The sequence below is a fragment of the Peromyscus eremicus genome, chromosome 15 (genome assembly GCF_949786415.1).
Source record: "Peromyscus eremicus chromosome 15, PerEre_H2_v1, whole genome shotgun sequence".
NCBI classification, from domain to species: domain Eukaryota; kingdom Metazoa; phylum Chordata; class Mammalia; order Rodentia; family Cricetidae; genus Peromyscus; species Peromyscus eremicus.
In genome coordinates this window covers 35,370,810-35,388,873 of record NC_081431.1, presented here as the reverse complement: position 1 = coordinate 35,388,873, position 18,064 = coordinate 35,370,810, and the positions used below count along the sequence as shown (strand labels likewise).

Genomic DNA, 18,064 nt, shown 5'->3' with positions numbered 1-18,064 from the left:
AGGAAACATTTTTTTATGCAGGCATCCACTTATTTCTCAGCTGTTAGTACTTGTATGAAGAAACCAAAAATAGCATGTGGTCCCCCCCCCCCCCCGCCCGCCCTCCCCACAAGTCCATGACTACAGGGAATGCATAGATTCATTGTATTTCATCAGAAGAAAGAGACTTCAAGAGTTCATAGATTTATTTTAATTAAGATATAATTACATAATTCTCTTCTTAACTTTCCCACCTCCAGCTGCCCTCATGTACCCTTCCTCTAGCCCCTCCCATTATTCCTCCCTCACTTCCTCTCGAATGCATGGCCTTTTAAAAAATTATTATAATTTTACAAGTGTGTGTATGTTGGGGGGGTTGCTGAGTTTGTTTAGTGTTTATTTGACTTCTTAATTGCTCATCTAATACCAAGAGTCCATAAATTCTTGATAGTGTCAGTAAGGGTTCTTGGCTGTGTGTTGAACTTTACTACAGAAACAGTGTAGATGACAATGAACCAAGACCTGTATAGTCAGTAGGAGTGTACAGTTTTAAAAAATCATATGGGCATTCTATATGATTATAATATTTAAAAAATGTGAGGGTTTATGCTAATTTTTAATGATAGAAGTAGAGATCAATTGTTTACTGTATTTTAATGCTGTACCTAATGCTACATTTCAGTTTCACATTTTTGTGCCATGTTGTCATCTTTTAATAGATGGAGAAACTCCTGCTCACATAAGAACTACCTGCCTAGAGTCAAGTTATTTGCTGCTTAATTAAAAAATCCAAACTCTAAAAGTACCTCTCATAACCTTTAGGTTATTTCAGTGCCAAAGTAATTTATGATTTTTGTGTAGTGAACCATTTAATTAATATCCTCAGTGGTTTGATTTTATTAAGATGAAAATAATATAAACATGCTTATTGTAGAAATAGAGGCAGCATGTGAATAGCTAATTATCGTGTAAAAATATATTTTATAGTTTTTATTTGTTAGTAGTTGTATTTCTGTTTGTAGATTTTTAATTTTTATTATTTCATTATTGCTCTTGTTTGAAGAAAGGCGTCTCATACTTGTGGTCAATCTGCTTCAGCTTTCACTGTTTTGTGACTAAAGGCATTTATGAGCTTTAGTGCTTTTAGTGCCTTTCTATTGTTGGTAGTTTTTATAAGCTACTTTTGTTTAAAGATGGTAGAGAGACAATAGTGATGAAATAGATAAAGAAAATAAGCTAGCCTGAGTTTCTGAAGGTTGTCTTAGAGTTAAGTAGGAGAAGGTGTAACCAAATGAAAAACAGCATAGAAAGCAGACTGTATCCGTCAGGGCAGAGAAAACTAATATCATATGGGTTTGGAATTAGGAGAGAAGACTTTTTTGTTATTTTACATTTATTCTATTCCTTTGATAGTTCTCTTTTACCAGGTTTTGTCACGCCATTTGGGGGCTGGAAACTTATCTAGAGATAGATAGTCCTCATTCACCTCATTTGGTAATGAGGAAACTGAGTGATGTAAGGTAATTGTCTAAGAGCACATGGCTACTGAATGCCATAGTAGGGTCTGTTAACTGTAGCTCATCAAGTGCATGCTAATGTTTTCCCCAGTATTGTAAATCCTCTTGTCCTCAAAATTCCAAACCTTACTAACCTATTTGGAAATGGAAATAAATCTGTGTGCACATTGGCCTTATGATTATTTCCATTTGATAACCTTTCTTGATATGTATGTTTGAAGAGCTGGGAGGAGTAATGTTTATGGGCCCTTTGATGTCTAATTAAACGATTGGCAATAGATGTTTACTTAAAATTATAAATATTGGGTTTATAAATGATACATTTTTTTAGATCAACTTTTCCTGTTACTAAAATAATGTTAAGTACTGAAGTTATATTCTTCTTTCTTCATTTTACAGTAGTATTATTGATTCTACAGAATACAGCCAACCTTCAGGTTTCAGTGGGACTTCTCAGGTAAGTTATACACCTAACAGTATGTTTTGGTAGGTGCTATGAGTGGAATCATCTATGTTGTAAAATAATAAGTTAGTTTACTAAAATATTCTTTGATAATGATATGCCCTTTTTAGTAGGACTTACTCATTTTTGTAAATAACAGAATCACTTGTTTATTTGCCTGTCAATGGTAAGAACTTTTAACTACATAGTTAAACATAGTAGTTTTAACATAGTGATTAATAACAGACCTTAAGAGGAAGAAAATTTTGTCAGGTATCTGTTTGTCTCAGAGATATGAAAGGTAAAATATTGATTCATTGCATATGTTATGTTAGAGCATTAAGCAGTTCCTATGGGCTAAAGGCTTGAATAAAATAAACACTAGCCTCATCTCTTCCAATTAATTGTGTGATCCTTTTAACTTTTATTCTTTCCATCTTTGACTGGGAGATTTATATTTCCCAACCTTAGTTTTTGAGTTTCTATATGTATTTAAAACAAAAACAAACAAACAAAAAAATGTATCTTCGAATAATTTCAGATTCAGAGAAAAGTACTAAGACTGCTAAAAAATTCCTTTATGTAATTCAAATAGTTTGTCCAACTACTAAAAATTTTACCACATTTTGAGTCACTTCCTTTTTTTCATATATATGTTGTTTTTCCTTTTTAAGTATTAAATTTTATTTCAGTTATGTGTTATAGTTTTTCCCCATGGGTTTTGTGCAGTATAGACATTTTTTTTTAACCCATGATTATTCAGTATATGTTTCTTTAAAAACAAAGATGCTATGTTTTGTAATTACAATATAATTGTAAAATTCAGGAAGTGAGCATTAATAGTATGCTATTTAGGTTCAGTATCTGTAGAGAAAGTGTTTTTAAAAATACAAATGAAGTGTTTTTAATGCTCATTTATATTTACATTATGTTGAAAAATTATCTTTAGTAAATGAAAAGCTCTAGGAACATTCGGGGTTCATTCTCTTCCTGGGTACATGGATGACTGACTACCTGTTTTATAGTTTTGAAACGACTTAGTACATCTGTTATCTTAATTTGCATGCTTGTTTTGACCTGTTTTGTTCAACCCATTTTTGTTCTGTTTTGGCACTATTGAGATTAATTACATCCAGGGCTGTGTGCCTTTTAGGCAAGTCTTTATTGCTAAACTCTTGTAGCACCTTAGGCTTTAAAAAAAATACTATAATAAAGTTCATAGAGGGACTTGTATCCCTTTATAGCTATTGAGACATCTGATTTAGGTGTTTGGTTTTTTTTAATAATACATAATCAGATATGTTCGTAGAAATTTTAAAGCCTCAAAGACTATAATAGCTTGAGCAAGAAAAGCCAATCCTGAATCTGGGAACTAACTGGTTTAGTGTACAGTAGTCTCCAGTGGCGCTGGGCTGAGACAGCAGGCCACAGCTCCCTTTCAGGAAGTCAGTAGGGTGAAGAGCAAGTACTCTAGTGCGTTATTTTGCTAAACTTTGCTGTTTAGTAGTCTAGAAGTATTAAATGCATTTTTATAGTATTTTGAATTCATAATTTATCAGAATGTAATCCCTTTCAAAGTTGAGAATTTTTGTGACTTTTTTTTTATCTAATATATAATTTACTGGTATGTAGTCAAAAGACTTCTGATACCCTGAGGCATTACATTAGTGTCTTCCCAATTCTTATCCACAAAAAGCCCTGTTGATATTACTGCCTCTTTACAATTTTTTGTTATGAAAATTAAAAATAGCAAGCATGACTAAAAGCAACTTTGAGGAAAACAGGATTTATTATGGTGGGGGTAGCATGCCAGATTATGTTTCATCTCTCCAGAGGAAGTGGGCCCAAGCTATGAAAGACACTACCAGAATACCCTTTTTCCAGCAAAGGTACACCTCCTAAATGTTTCAAACCTTCCCAAACAGAGCCACCTACTAGGGACCCAAGTAGTCAGATATATGAGGCTATAGGGGATTTTTTTTATTATTATTCAAACCACCATATTCTATATTGCCCCATAATCTGAAGTATCTTCTGAGACTAAAGTCAATCTCTTCAACTGTGACCCCTTGTAAAATTAAAACAGAAGATAAAACCCACAACATATGTACATCTTACATACAAGGCACAGAGTGTACATTCCCATTGCATTAGGGAAGGATAAGGACATAATGAGGAAAGACTGGAATAAAGCAAGACAAATCCAACAGGGCAAACACCAGATCTTACACCTTCATGTTAGTATCTGGCGCTTTGGTTTCAAAAGGCTTAGATGCCTCTAACCCTACAGCTTTGCTGCCTTCATTCTGTTCCTATGAATGATTTAAAAGGACAGAAGAAAAAAAAAAAACTTGAAAAGAGCTTCCTAATTTCTCAATGGGTAGAGTAAATGCATGCTCAAAATTCTGCACTTCCCAGTAGGATCCACTCTGTTAGAAGGCAGGGCAGCTTGTGGAGAATAAATCCTACTAGAGTTTCATAGATGGAGTTAATGTATTCCCAATTCTAACCTTTTACTTTATTGTTAATGCTGTTTGAGACAGGATCTTTCATGAATCTCATACTGTCTTCACACTTGGAATAATTTTCCCTCAGCTTTCTGAGTGCTGGGATTACAAGTATGGATTACCATTCCTGGTCTTTCCTTCACTTTTAACAGTATGTGAGACAAAACTAAAATAAGTTGATATAAAAATGATCAAAAAAGTCATAGATGAGTATAAGCTTGACAAATATAAGCTAAAGAGTATAGCAAAAATAAAGTATAGATCAAAGTAGAGAACTCAAGGAGAAACTTAAGACACAGATACTGTTTTCACACTTATAGAAGGTGTTCTCCCCGAGAATAGCAGTGTAGTCACTCAGCCCTGACTACCTGCTAGGGAATTCTTTCCATACACATACTATCTTCCTGTACTAGCAAAAATGTGGATACCCAAGTCGCTTCTCTAAGATGGTGAAATATGGGTTTATATCTATGTATATCACCCCATGTACTTTGGACCATCTTTAGATTACTTGTAATAGTTACTACAATATAAAAACTTTGTTATTAGTTACTATAGTGTATTGTTTAGGGAATAATCTTTTTTTTAACATGGTCTGTACATGTTCAGTACAGATTTTCTTTTTTCAAAATATTTTCTATGTATAGGTGCAGAACTTGCTAATAATGAAGGGCCAACTGTATCTTGTGCAGTGTTATAAAGAATTAGAATGAATGTGAGGGAAAAGCGGTTAGAAACTAAAAGAAATAATTAGGTAAGATTTATTTTATAATGACTTATCATGGCTACTTCCCAGCTATTAACACTGTAACTTAAAATGCTGCCTTGTATTTTTTAATAAGGAAACTGGTACATAGAACATCTAAAGAGATTGACCAAGAAAATGTAGCTAGTAAGAGGAGAAAGCAGAGATGTTTAAGCATATGACTCAGACCATGTACAGTTAAAGAACTACTCATTCAATCATTGTCTTTTGTTTGTATTTTTAAGTACCTGGTGTTTACAAAGCCCTATTATAGGTTCTGAATAAAACCAAAGCACAAAAATTTCTATAGTAAGCAAGCTTCTAATCTAGTTGGAAAGAAAATAACCAAAAGTAAAATAAACAAAGATGACTTAGAGTCAAAAGGAAGTGAGAGAGTAAGGTATCTGACTATCTTTGGGTGTAAACTCTAACTGCAGGAACAACAAATAAATAAGCTGTTCGATTAAAACCATGCCTGGTTCTGAGGAGTGATTGGAGAACAGTGAATAAAAGAGAGAAAAGTAAAGAATGAAGTCGAGTGTGTGTAGCACGGGGTACTGTAGACATAGTTTCCTTTGGTTTTTGTAAATGTGAAGGCTTTGAATTTTCTTTTGAGTACTTACTGTTCTTCATTAAAAGGATATTTCATTTATTTTGTCTTTGGGAAGTTTAACAAAATGAATTGATTCTAAAACAGGATATATGGTGCCATCTGCACTCCATGATTAGGATCTTACAATATACTGTTGTAATTTGGAAGATTTCTGTGTATACTCTGAATCATAAAATAGTTCAAGATAAAAGGCAGTCAATGTTTTTATAATATATATTATAATTTTTATTTATATATTTTAAAGAAATTAAGCATTTACTGAAGGAGTCTACAATATTATATAAGCACAAAAACCAGATTTTCATAGAAGGATCCGCATATGACAAATTAATTGTCATGATACAGGATAAGTTAAGTTAGTACTAATTAACAGTAATAAGAATACCAGTCTTAAATGTATAATTTTAAAAATACATATACTGAAATAAATAAAGCAATCATAAGGCAATTTAGATTGACTAATGGCCTTAATTATTTATTTAATTGGTTCCTGCTAACGAATTCCCAGTAGTAATTTCTTAAGTGTACAAAGAATGTGATCAATTGACTTGGAAATTTTTTGATAAAATGAATGATTTGGAGGTTAATATGAAGAGATTACTTACCCAATCAACATAAAAGAATACGGTAATAAAGGAGCAAAATAAAGTTAACAATCGGATGAAACTATTAATCACCTGTGCTACAGGAGTTTATGAAGTAGTGCAAAGACAGATTAAGTAAATGTTGTTGTGATAACTAGGAAGACATTTGATAGAAATGTGTCTTGTGTGTACTTGTATGGACTTGCTAAAAGAATCCAGAGTAAATACATATTGTTTAAATAGAAGTAATGAAATATGTCAACATACAAAATCTGGAAACACAAGCAAAATCTAGACCCATGTTGGGAAACATCTTCAGTATGGTGTGTAAAATATCTTACTTGCTGTAACTTTTTTAATGCAAACTCTAGATAGGGTTAAACATTTTACTAAAAGACATGATTAAAGAGATAAAAATGCTCATGTTCATATCATCTGACATGATTCTGAATTTCCTAAATAAGAGAGAAAATATGAACTAATACATGGTGCCGAAGAAGTCCTCTACTAGTTCTTACTGACATCAGAGAGTTCAGAACAAGAAACTTAATCAGGAATCATTTAAGATGAGGATACATTCGGAGAATCACATCCTTAGTTGATTGTTTCTGTATGAACATCATTGAGTGTACTTACACAAACTTCACTGTTGTAGCTCAGTCACTGCACTTTAACCAATGTAGCCAATTGCCAATAAAAGCAAGATGGATGAGTGTACTTTCCAGCATACCATTTTATAGTAAACTTACTGTATACAAGTAAGAATACATTCCAAACAAACAAAAATATATGGTAGACTAAGTACATACTCCAGGAGCAGAGTTGTTTAATTCTGTCAGCAGGAAACAGTATTATTATTATTATTTATTGGTTTTGAGACAGGGTCTTTCTATACAGCTCCAGCTGATCTAGAACTCAGTATGTAGACCAGACAGACTCAAACTCACAAAGATCCATTTGCCGTCCAAGTGCTGGAATTAAAGGCATGAGCCACCATGCATGCATAACTATGAAACAATTCTTATAGCAGAGGGAATAGGAAAAATTTTTTTCTGTGCCAAATATAAATGACCATGCTCTGTGGACAAAAATGTTCCTGTGAGGAAGCAGTTATACAAACTTTTTATGTCATAGAACAAAAGAATGTCATAAATCAGTGCACATACTAAATAACATAAATAGGGACATCAGATCAGTTATGGTACCAAATCCAGAAAACCTCTGGTAATGAAGCTTTCAGATGCTGTGTGGTGACATTCTTAGCTTTGGGCTTGGAGAAAGCTAGACATTTCATAAGTTTATGCATTCTAAAGGTATTCCTGATGATGGAAAGTGTTCTAAGCAAGATACAGTAGGTGAGCACTAAATGATTTATTCAAGGGACTAAATAAAAATAGTCGAAGATAATTTTGACTCCAAATTTGTCAAATTTCAACTTTCTACTGTCCTAAAATTCTAATCAGTCAGTCTTCAAAATAAGTGTGGCTTTCCCCCCCAGGGAATTCTATTTTGTACTGTCATCATTTAATATTATGTACTGTATACAATTAACTATGGTAAAAGCTTACATAACTGGCAGAACAAAGGGTTTGTTAATTATCAACATCGCTCAAATACGGGAGTTGTTTACAGTATTATGACAGTAGAGCTCTTCTGCTGTTAGCATTATGCAACCAGTCCATTGTGGATCAAAACATTCTTCAGTATCCCATGATTGTATTCTTATTTTTGCATGGCTGCATTTGTTCTCCTATTCATGCATGCATGTGTGTGTTTGTGTCTGTGTAGGAGAAGGGATAGACAGAAGAAAATGGAGAAGTTGAGTCTTCTGTATACATATGGTAATTGCTAGAAACGTTTGATTTGATGGTTATACATATGGGAATCCTTCCTAAGAAATGATTTGAAGTACTACATAAAAATGATATACTAGGGCCATAGAGGTGGCTCAGCAGTTAGGAACTCTTGTTGCTCCTCCAGAGGGCCTGGTTTCAGTTCCCAGTACTTGTCAGATGGCTCACAGCTACTTGTTACTCCAGTTGTAGGGATTCCAGTGCCCTTTTCTGACCTCCATAGACAGCGCCACATATGTAGCATATACTCTCACAGGCACATAAATCATAAAAAAATAAATAAACTTTTTAAAAGGGCTTGTAGTCTAGTAAGTTCTGGAATATGAACATGCCCAGCCATAGTAAAATAATTAAGGGTGTTATCCTACAGTTATAGAGTGAGTTGTTATACTCTTAAAAAAACAGCTTAATAGGTGGGATGAATTTTTAAAATGCTAACAACATGATTAACAAAAGCCAGAAATGTATGACCTTTATATAGTATAGGTATTTTATTCTATAATTATCTGTTGTTTTTGCTTTAGAATTTTTATATAGCTTCTCTATCATGAGCAAAATTAAGAAATTATTATTAAAAATCAGAGGGACTTACATTTTATAACTTAAATTCCAATAGCTATTTTGGATTCTTAATTCTTAATACTGAGATGTGTATGTGTGTCTGTGTGTCTTTCTCTGTCTGTCTGTCTTAGAACTGTTATTCAGGCTGCCCTGAAACTCACTGTCATAGTTCATTCTAGCCTCAGCTTCAGAGCAGTTCTTCAGCTTCAGCTTCCTAAAAGCTGGAATTACAAGCGTGAACCACTGTTCCTGGTAATAATGACCTTTATAGGAAAAGGAAAAAAATTAAAAAGCTACCTAATGTCCAAGACTGGCTTAGAATCACTGTTAGGTTTATTTCTTTTGTATCTTTCCATTTCCTGTGAACTGTTATAGTTCCTCACGACACTGGCCTTTTGGAGAGTGTAATTTATTTGTTAGGGTATCTTTTTAAGGTAAGTTTTAATGTCTCATTGGCTCCCTCCTGATTCTCTTCCATAGTACTCTTTGTTCTTCAGTCTTTTGTAAAGTTTTCCAGTTCATTTTATCCTATGAGCTTTAGTATTACCCTATTTAGTTTGCTCCATAAAGAAGCCATTTGAGGGCGAGGGGAGTCAGGGATATTGTTTAGTGTTAGATTCTCTGCTTGAGACTCTGAATTTGATCCTTGACTGCACACACGCATGCGCGCGCACACACACACACACACACACACACACACACACACACACACACACAGACACGCACACACACACACACACACACACGTGCCAAAGTGTAGGAGTTCCCAAAGTGTAGGAGTTGTAATGACTCATGCCTCTAATCTTAGCACCTTGGAAGCTAATGTGGAAAACAGTTTGAAGCCAGCCAAGATCACTTATCAAGACCCTGTCTGCTGTCCATTTCCCCAAAAATGGAAGAAGCCACATCTTGATATTTTTATTGGAACTGCCTTTACGTTAGAAACTATCCAAGAGAGGGCTGATATTTTTATGATAAGAAGTTAAAAACATATTGCTCATGTTTATACATGTTTATTGCTAAGTAGTTTTTAAATGTTGAAAATTTACTTTTAAAAATATATTTTAATAATTATACTTAATTTGAGATTATCGTGGATTAAGATGTAATTATCAAAAAGCAACCAATATATTTGTACTTATAGAGGTCTTGCATAACTTTTACTGAATTATCTTTCATATCTTGTCATCTTAGTAGGTTTTCTTTTTCTAATAGTTGCATGAGTATCCTATGAATTTTTCTTTTAAATGAGTAGAGACCTGTTCCTATTAGTTTTGTCAACAGAGATGAGTTGTACTTTAGAAATGAGCATTGTGTGCCATAGTAAATTATGGGCAGAAGGGAAGATAGGAATTTCTACAGGTAAAATGAGAAATGTTACCCAATTTGCCCTGAAATTATTTTCTTTGACTCAAGGCCAAATGACAAGAATGGCATTGACCCCAACCTGGACAGGAAGCTGCTAGGGCTGTATCCTTCTCTCTCTCATAAATAATTTTCATTTTTTGACTTAGGGGCTTTATTCCAATCATGATTCTGGCAGGCTTTTGTGATAGGACTTGATATTAGACAGTGATGAAGGGAAATATCTGAGTGGCTTCCCTGGCACTCTTTGGGGTTTGTCAAAAGTGACTTTTTCTGAAAAATTTTCACAATTTCAGTGTCTGTATTCTCCTTGCATTTATTTCCTCCTGTACCTTTCTCCCTCTTATCCAGTGCTCTTTTCTTTGCTCTCTCCCTTTCCCTCCTGTCACCTGTTATATTAGGACTTTATTTCTATAGATGTCCTTGATCATGTTCAAGATGTTTTCTTCTACTAGTTATTTACAATTTTTAATTAAAATATAATTGCATCATTTTCTTTCTTCTCTTTCCTCCCTTCAGCCCCTCGCATGAACCTCCCTTGATTTCTCAAATTCATGGCTTCCTTTTCTTTATTTATATTCCTAAGTATATAAATATAGTCTGCTCAGTATGCATAATGCTCCTTGTATGGATATAATGATAGGGCTGACCACTTGGTTTTAGATAACCAGAGGGGTTCTTCCTGCCTCTGATGAGGGAGAAGGTTGGCAAATGCCATAGTTACTTTTCTTCTTTTGTCAAAACAACTAATAAAAGCAACTTAAAGAAAGAGGGTTTCTTCTTTTTCTCCCTCCTCACATTTTGACATTAATGTCCATTCTGGCATGGGAGGTGTGGTGGCAGAGTTTGAAGTACCGACTCCAAACTTGTTTTCCATTTTGAGGCAGGATCTCTCTCTCATTGGCCTGGAGCTCACTGAATAGGTTAGTCTGGCTGGTCATTGAAGCCCAATCCACCTGTTTCTGACTTTCCAGCTGTGGGATAACAAGTGTGTTCCCCTATATAAAGCTTTTTAAAGTGGATTCTGGGGATCAAACAGATCACCATGTTTGCATGGCAAACACCTTATCATCTCGCTATTTTTTTCAGTCTTGGGGGAAAATTTTTATGTTAGCCATTTTTTCATTTTATTCAGTCCTTCCTAATGAATTGTTACTCTTGTGTTCCATGATAGTAGCAACAAACTCAGAGCTTAATTTAAGTACATTTATTTGTAAAGTGCTTCATACATATTTCCGGTTTCATCATAGAATAGTAAAATAGTGTGCATACAAGGGTCCAGTCTCAATAAAGGCTACTTTTTTTATGATCTTATTGAGGGCTAGAGAGGTGAATCCAGAAAGCTTTGGTATACAGCAGTAGCTCATAGAAGAAATAATTAGTTCTGGTTGTGTTGCAGATGTGGTACAATCACTATAGGGATTTGAATTGAATGGTTTTGAAATATGTTGAGGGGTAGAAAATTATATTTAATCCTTTTCATATTGTAGCTCATTTAGCTGATAAATCCCACTTCTTCTTTGCATCATCCAGCCCTTGTAATTAAATTTAAGTTGCTTCACGATTTTTTTCTCTTTTCAGTGTTACTCATTTATTTTTTTCTTTTATCTCATATGTCTTTTTAAAGTTATAGTTTGTTTTTTCTTGTCTCTCTCTGTTTTTTTAACACTTTGGAGACAAGTGTAGCCAAAACTGATCCTTAAACTTACTATGTACCCAAGGTTAACTCAGAACCACTGATCCTGCTGCCTTTGCCTTTTAAGTACCGAGTTTACAGGCCTTGCTCACCACTGTCAGTTTTATGTGGTATTGGAAGTGGAAACCAGGACTTTGTGCATGCCAAGCAAGCACTCTTCCAGCTGGCCTGCATTACCTTCACATCAGTGTTTTAAAAAGAATGTTTCATTTTTATTTTTTAATCATTCTGTGAGAGGATTTTTATCCCTCGTATTTACTTGAAAAATTGAAACTGTGATCTGAGAATTATACCTTTTCACCATTTGTGGTCACTTTATTATAATGTACATTTGAAAGTCCAGAAGTAAGCATGTAAGAATGTGGATTGTATGGAGTTGTAAGTGTCTTTTCTTATCACCTTAGACAAAGAAACAGCCTTGGTATAACAGCACATTAGCATCAAGACGAAAGCGACTCACTGCTCATTTTGAAGACTTAGAGCAGTGTTATTTTTCTACAAGGATGTCTCGTATCTCAGGTACATGTTCAGGATTTCTCTTAAAATGTCTGAAAAATCATCCTTCAGATGTATTTCCAGGTTCATAGGTTAGATTTATGGAAAGTTCTAATGGCAAAGCAAATTGTGTGTTTTTGACAGTTTTATCCATAGTGTGGAGGGTCTTAGAGATCTTAAATATTGCTGTTGTCTACTGGTAATCTCTGTTTCTCATTCAGGGATGTTTAATCTTTCTAGAGCAAGCTATATAAAATTTGAAAAAATAACCATGAATGTGTAGCTAATAAAAAAACAAACAAAAGTTCTATTTAGTTAGCTCCTATTCAACATTAATAAGTTTTAAGCACTATTTTTTGTACTGAGGATAAAAAGATGGTAGAATTGGTTCTTATTTATCATAAAGTGGAATGTTATAAATCTGTAGGCAAAAACAACAGGTAGCTAATAATTCCATGTGTACAATGTGCTATAAATGTGCAATATTCATTGATGTAACCGAGTGTGAAAAAATCTAGGCTAAAGTGAAAATAAAAAGACATAAGTGAATGTTCTAGGTTGGGACTTAGAGATTGTGTTTAGGCAAATAAATTAAAAAAATAATTAGAAACATTCAAAATACACATAATAATATAGGACCACATGGACATGATAGCATACTATGTTTTTAATTTTAGAGGGGTAGTAAGACTTCCTGCAACCTTTCTCAACATCTTTACTCATTTGTGAAGGGTGGATATTAGTAATAACCCTGCAGGTGTTCAAAGAGTTATAGGTGAGGGGCTAGAAAGATGGCATAGAGTGCTTGCTGTTCTTCCAGAGGATCCAAGTTCAGTTTCCAATTCTCATGTCAGTAGACTGCCTGTAACTTCAGCCCCGCAGGATCTTACTCCTTCTAGCCTCTATTCGGCATCAATGCGCACGGGCACACACACACACACACACACACACACACACACACACACACACACACACAGCATGTTCACATATAAATATAAATAAATAAATTAAGTAATTAATAGTTATAGGTGAAGTGTATAGGACATGGTGCTTAGTACATGTTAGGAGCCCAACAGACAAACAAACAAACAAATAAATAAAAGTTATAGATGAAGTGTATAGAACACAGTGATTAGTGCATGTTAGGAGCCCAACTAATTGATTCCATTAGTAGTATACCTGTTATAAATGAAAACCATCAAGGGGAAAATTGTGTGGTAGTACATTGGTTATTCAAAACTGAGTCATGATTTGCTCCTGAATGAATGAACACATTATGTTATGTTATATATTATATTATATTATTATATTATATTAGCAGTTTATATTCTGTTTAGATCTTTTTGATAAATTTGCCTCATAATTGGTGATGGAGAAAAAATATTTATTCATGTAGGCTGAGTATGTGGCTCAGTTGGTAGAATGTTTGCCTAGCATGCAGTATCCTGAATTGGATCGCCAGCACTATATATTATAAGAAGTGAAAGTAAGCATGGTATGCTTGCCTGCAATCCTAGTTTGAGAGTTAGAGGCAGTAGGGTTGGAAGTTCAAGGTCATCCTTGACTACATAGTTGGTAGCCAGCCTAGACATACACATACGTGCACACATATACACATTTAGGGAAATGCCAGAATTTATCCTTAAGCATATTTGATTTGAGATGAATGGTGAACATATTTATGAGTGAAAATGTTACAATTACTGCCAAGGGTTTAAGTCCTTTAATTGTTCATGAATATAGACTACAATAAGGAGGGCTTAAATTAATAGTCTGATACCTTTATTTTGAGGTGCAGGGAATTCCTGTTGACTCCTTTAAACATTACTTGCTATTTTGATGCTGAGGATGGTAGACCATAGGGTAGATATTGAGATACTTTCTTTGAAGTAGAGATGACAAAGAGCTTGAGATAGAATTAAGTCACTGGCAGCGCGGGTATGCTTGCTATGAATGGTAAAAGTGACAGCTAGATTATTTGTTCTAGATGTAGATTTATAGGATGGGACACTACTAAGTTCACACCAGAAGGCAGACTTAAATTTTTATTAATGTCTGTATTGTACTTAAAGCACATTGTCTCTGGTGTTTAGAAATCTTAAGTTATGCTGGATTTGCACGTTGACCACCCTTAGCTGTACTACTGAATATGAAGTTCTTTTGACAGTAAGGAGGAAACCTTCACTTATACCCAGTGGAGTTCATAAATGTTTATTGCATTCATTGTTTTCCACCTCTACCTTTTTTTGCAGTTGTGAAAATGAGAGGTATTTATTAGAAAATTAATGTCTTGACCTCTTAATTATAATTTAAAAAGGATGTAAATAAAAAGTCATCAAGAGGAAGAGAGACATTGAAAACACTAAGCTATAAGTAAGATGGAGAGATAATATGCCAATAGATGTATATCTGTTGATGTTGATCATAACAGCCAAGCACACAAAATCCAAACTTTATAACCAGATATGTGAAAAATAACTAGTATACACTTAGACACTGAAATAACAGCTTCTTTTTTGTAGATTGATTTGTTTTGTTTTACATATATGATTGTTTTGACTGCAAGTATATCTGTACACCACATGTATGCCTGGTACCTGTGGAGGTCAGCAGAGGACGTCAGATCCTCTGTAACTGGAATTATAAATGGTTGTAAATCACTATGTGGGTGCTAGGAACCAAACCCAGGTCATCTCCAACGTGTGCTTTAAATGCTGAGCCATTTCTTTAGCCCCAGTTTTTTTCTTATAAAATGTTGTATGTTTATATTAATCAGCTTTAGTGATAGCTAAGAGTACATGTACATATACTAGAAACAAATTATAGTCTTCAACAGAGTATAGATTCTTGAATGCCTGTGATTATGTATGTACTTAGTAACTAAAGGCAAAATGTGAAAGAAGATTAATATTAAAAAATGTTTTGCCAGTACTTATATTAAATAGGTCACAATAATAGGATTACAAATAAAAATAGTTACCATATCCATAGCATTCTGTAGTAGTTGATTTTGGTGGCTGACTGCCCCATAACCCATGTTTTATTTATATTCTGTTGGACTTTGTCACTGTAATTTTTGGGAATAGGATCTTTATTTCCGTTGTGATATCATATGCTAATTAGGCCATTCTTGTACTGTTTTTAGAATAAAAACACTACTAACTTGGACCTTTTAGTCTAGGTTGTTTTTCTGACTGCCCAAATCTTTAGCATTTATGAAACACCTGTGATGGAGTTTAATTTCTTTCAGTAACTTTGTTTTTATTGTAAGTATTAAATAAATTTTATCATATCGTGTAAGTTTTGAAGATAATTTTTTTTAAAAATTGTTTTTCTCGTGTGGAACTTTATGCATCTTAATTTTATTATGCCTATTGTTACTTCAGATAATATGTAATAAGTAGAATCACGAAGTTTATTTTGAAAATGCTGTGTGCATGTATGTGGATGAGAAATAAGGAAGTTATGAGAGGACAGCATTAAAAGAAATCATTTCAATTTTTGGTCTTTAGGGAACTAATGTAATAATTATGTGTTGTAATTTTTGTTTGTTTTGTGTTTTCAATTCTTTGGGGGAAGGTTTATAAGTCCACATTTCCAATAGCCGTGATAAACTGAGTATTTTATCTGTGTTTTACTGCAAGCATACCTCTGTATTCATGAATAGATAAATTGCCAGCTACTTTGTATGTTAATGTTCTGATTTAAATCTCAGATGGTTTAGCTTTGAATAGATTACCTAAAGGGGACTTTGTCTGGTGTTCTATTGAGTGTCGTTACTGTTGTCTTTGAGAATCAGTAATTTATACATTGCTGTTTGTACTTCTGAGAATAGGACTGAGAATACTTCAGTTATGTCAGCACATTTGTTAGTTTCAAGTCTTTTTCCTAATATGTATTATTTAATTTTGCTTTGACCATAAACGTGGGATAAATGTACAACCCTGTAAACACATTTTGTTAAACTAACAAATACCCATTAACATGTAGATCTTCCTCCAGCCTTTACTGTCAGCATTGATACTCAGATTTTGTTTTTAATGAATGATTTAACTTCTATTCACTAGAAGCTCTTTAAAAAATTGTTTTAGCTGGGCAGTAGTGGTGCATGCCTTTAATCCCAGCACTCGAGAGGCAGAGCCAAGGAGATCTCTGTGAGTTTGAGGCCAGCCTGGTCTACAGAGCGAGATCCAGGACAGGCACCAAAACTACACAGAGAAACCCTGTCTCGAAAAACCAAAAAAAAAAAAAAAAAGTTTTATTTTCCCCTGAAATCAGTGCTAAAACTAAAGTAGAGGAGATTGCATTTACATTCTTACTGGCATAGAAAGACTTTTTAGTGACTCCATAGACCATTTTTATTAAAGTTAAAAGATCACCTAGTTAATTTGAGCATGCTGGTCTTCTTTAGAATCTTCAAACATATTTGTTTTTTAAAAGATAATAAATATCTTTAATATGAGGTCATTGTTCTTTTGTTGTGTCATTCATTTACTTAATATTGTTTTTTTTTTTTTTTTCATTTTATTTTTGATACAGATGACAGTAGAACTGCAAGTCAGTTAGATGAATTTCAGGAATGCCTGTCCAAGTTTACTCGATACAACTCAGTAAGACCATTGGCCACATTGTCATATGCTAGTGATCTCTATAATGGTTCCAGCATAGTTTCTAGGTAAGTATTTGGCACACTTCTTACTGTGTTGTTTCATTGAAATATAAGAATACTTATTAATTGGAGAAGCAGTTATAACATCTCTGAAATTTGGAATGCACAAGCTAGATTGCTGTCTTGATAATTGGAGTGCTCAGTAGTACCCATCTGACAGAACACTGAAGCTTCTCTTCATGATGTATATCTGTTTTCTGGGTGTAATGACGGAAGGTGCTCCTTATGTCCTCCCTTTGGTCTTGCCCTCTGGATAGAACCTGCTACATTTCTTTCCTGAATATTATGTTTGATTTTCCAGTGAAGCTTCTATGGAAGATGGAATATTGATAGTACATTGATAGTTTGAACAGTTAGTATATTGTTTGGAAAGGAGGGATAATTGTAGACAGTCTAAATATACAAAGCACAAACTGACAGTATAGTTTAAAAATATATTCTGGGGCTTGTGGTATAACAGCCAATAATTGTTTGCCTCAAAAGCAGGAGACCCTGAGTTTAATACCCAGAACCCATGTGAAATGATGGCCAGGCATAGTAGTGCATGCTTATTATGCCAGTGCTATTGAGGCAGATCTTGGGGCTTACTGCCATGTTGGCAAGTTCTAGGCCTGTAAGAACCTGTCTTAAAAGAAAGCTGAACAACACTGAGAAATGGCATCCAAAATTATCCTCTGACTTTAGCATGCACTTTTCTTCACTTGCGCACATGTGCATTTGCTTACAAACACATACAAATTTCACTGTTATATACAACTTTCCATGTCTTACAATAATGGACATTGAAAAACTGCCAGGTTGTGTAGCACTTAGCCCATTTTTCAGTAATCTGTTGATATCTACAAATGATTGTTTATATTCAAACTTACTAGAATAAACAAGCTTAAAAGGCATTTTTAAACAGATGAACAGTGTGACCAGTTGGGTTCTTGCTGTTGCTGACTCTACCGTTAAGCTACTCCCCTACCTGGTCAAATTTTAACTTTTGAATATTACTAAAACTTTATGCTTTTCATGTGGAGGACTAAAGCTTTTATT

At 34.1% G+C, this 18,064-nt stretch overlaps 1 protein-coding gene across 4 annotated transcripts in view; it reads left to right on the top strand.

Moving 5' to 3' along the window:
* The window catches only part of Cop1 (COP1 E3 ubiquitin ligase), a 129,632-nt gene that overhangs the window by 46,175 nt on the left and 65,393 nt on the right, over positions 1-18,064 (top strand). For all 4 annotated transcript variants that reach the window (XM_059281137.1, XM_059281136.1, XM_059281140.1 and 1 more), the window contains exons 9-11: positions 1,896-1,953; positions 12,267-12,381; positions 16,897-17,032. In XM_059281137.1, coding sequence (XP_059137120.1) covers positions 1,896-1,953; positions 12,267-12,381; positions 16,897-17,032 — 309 coding nt within the window. The remainder of the gene's footprint in view (positions 1-1,895; positions 1,954-12,266; positions 12,382-16,896; positions 17,033-18,064) is intronic.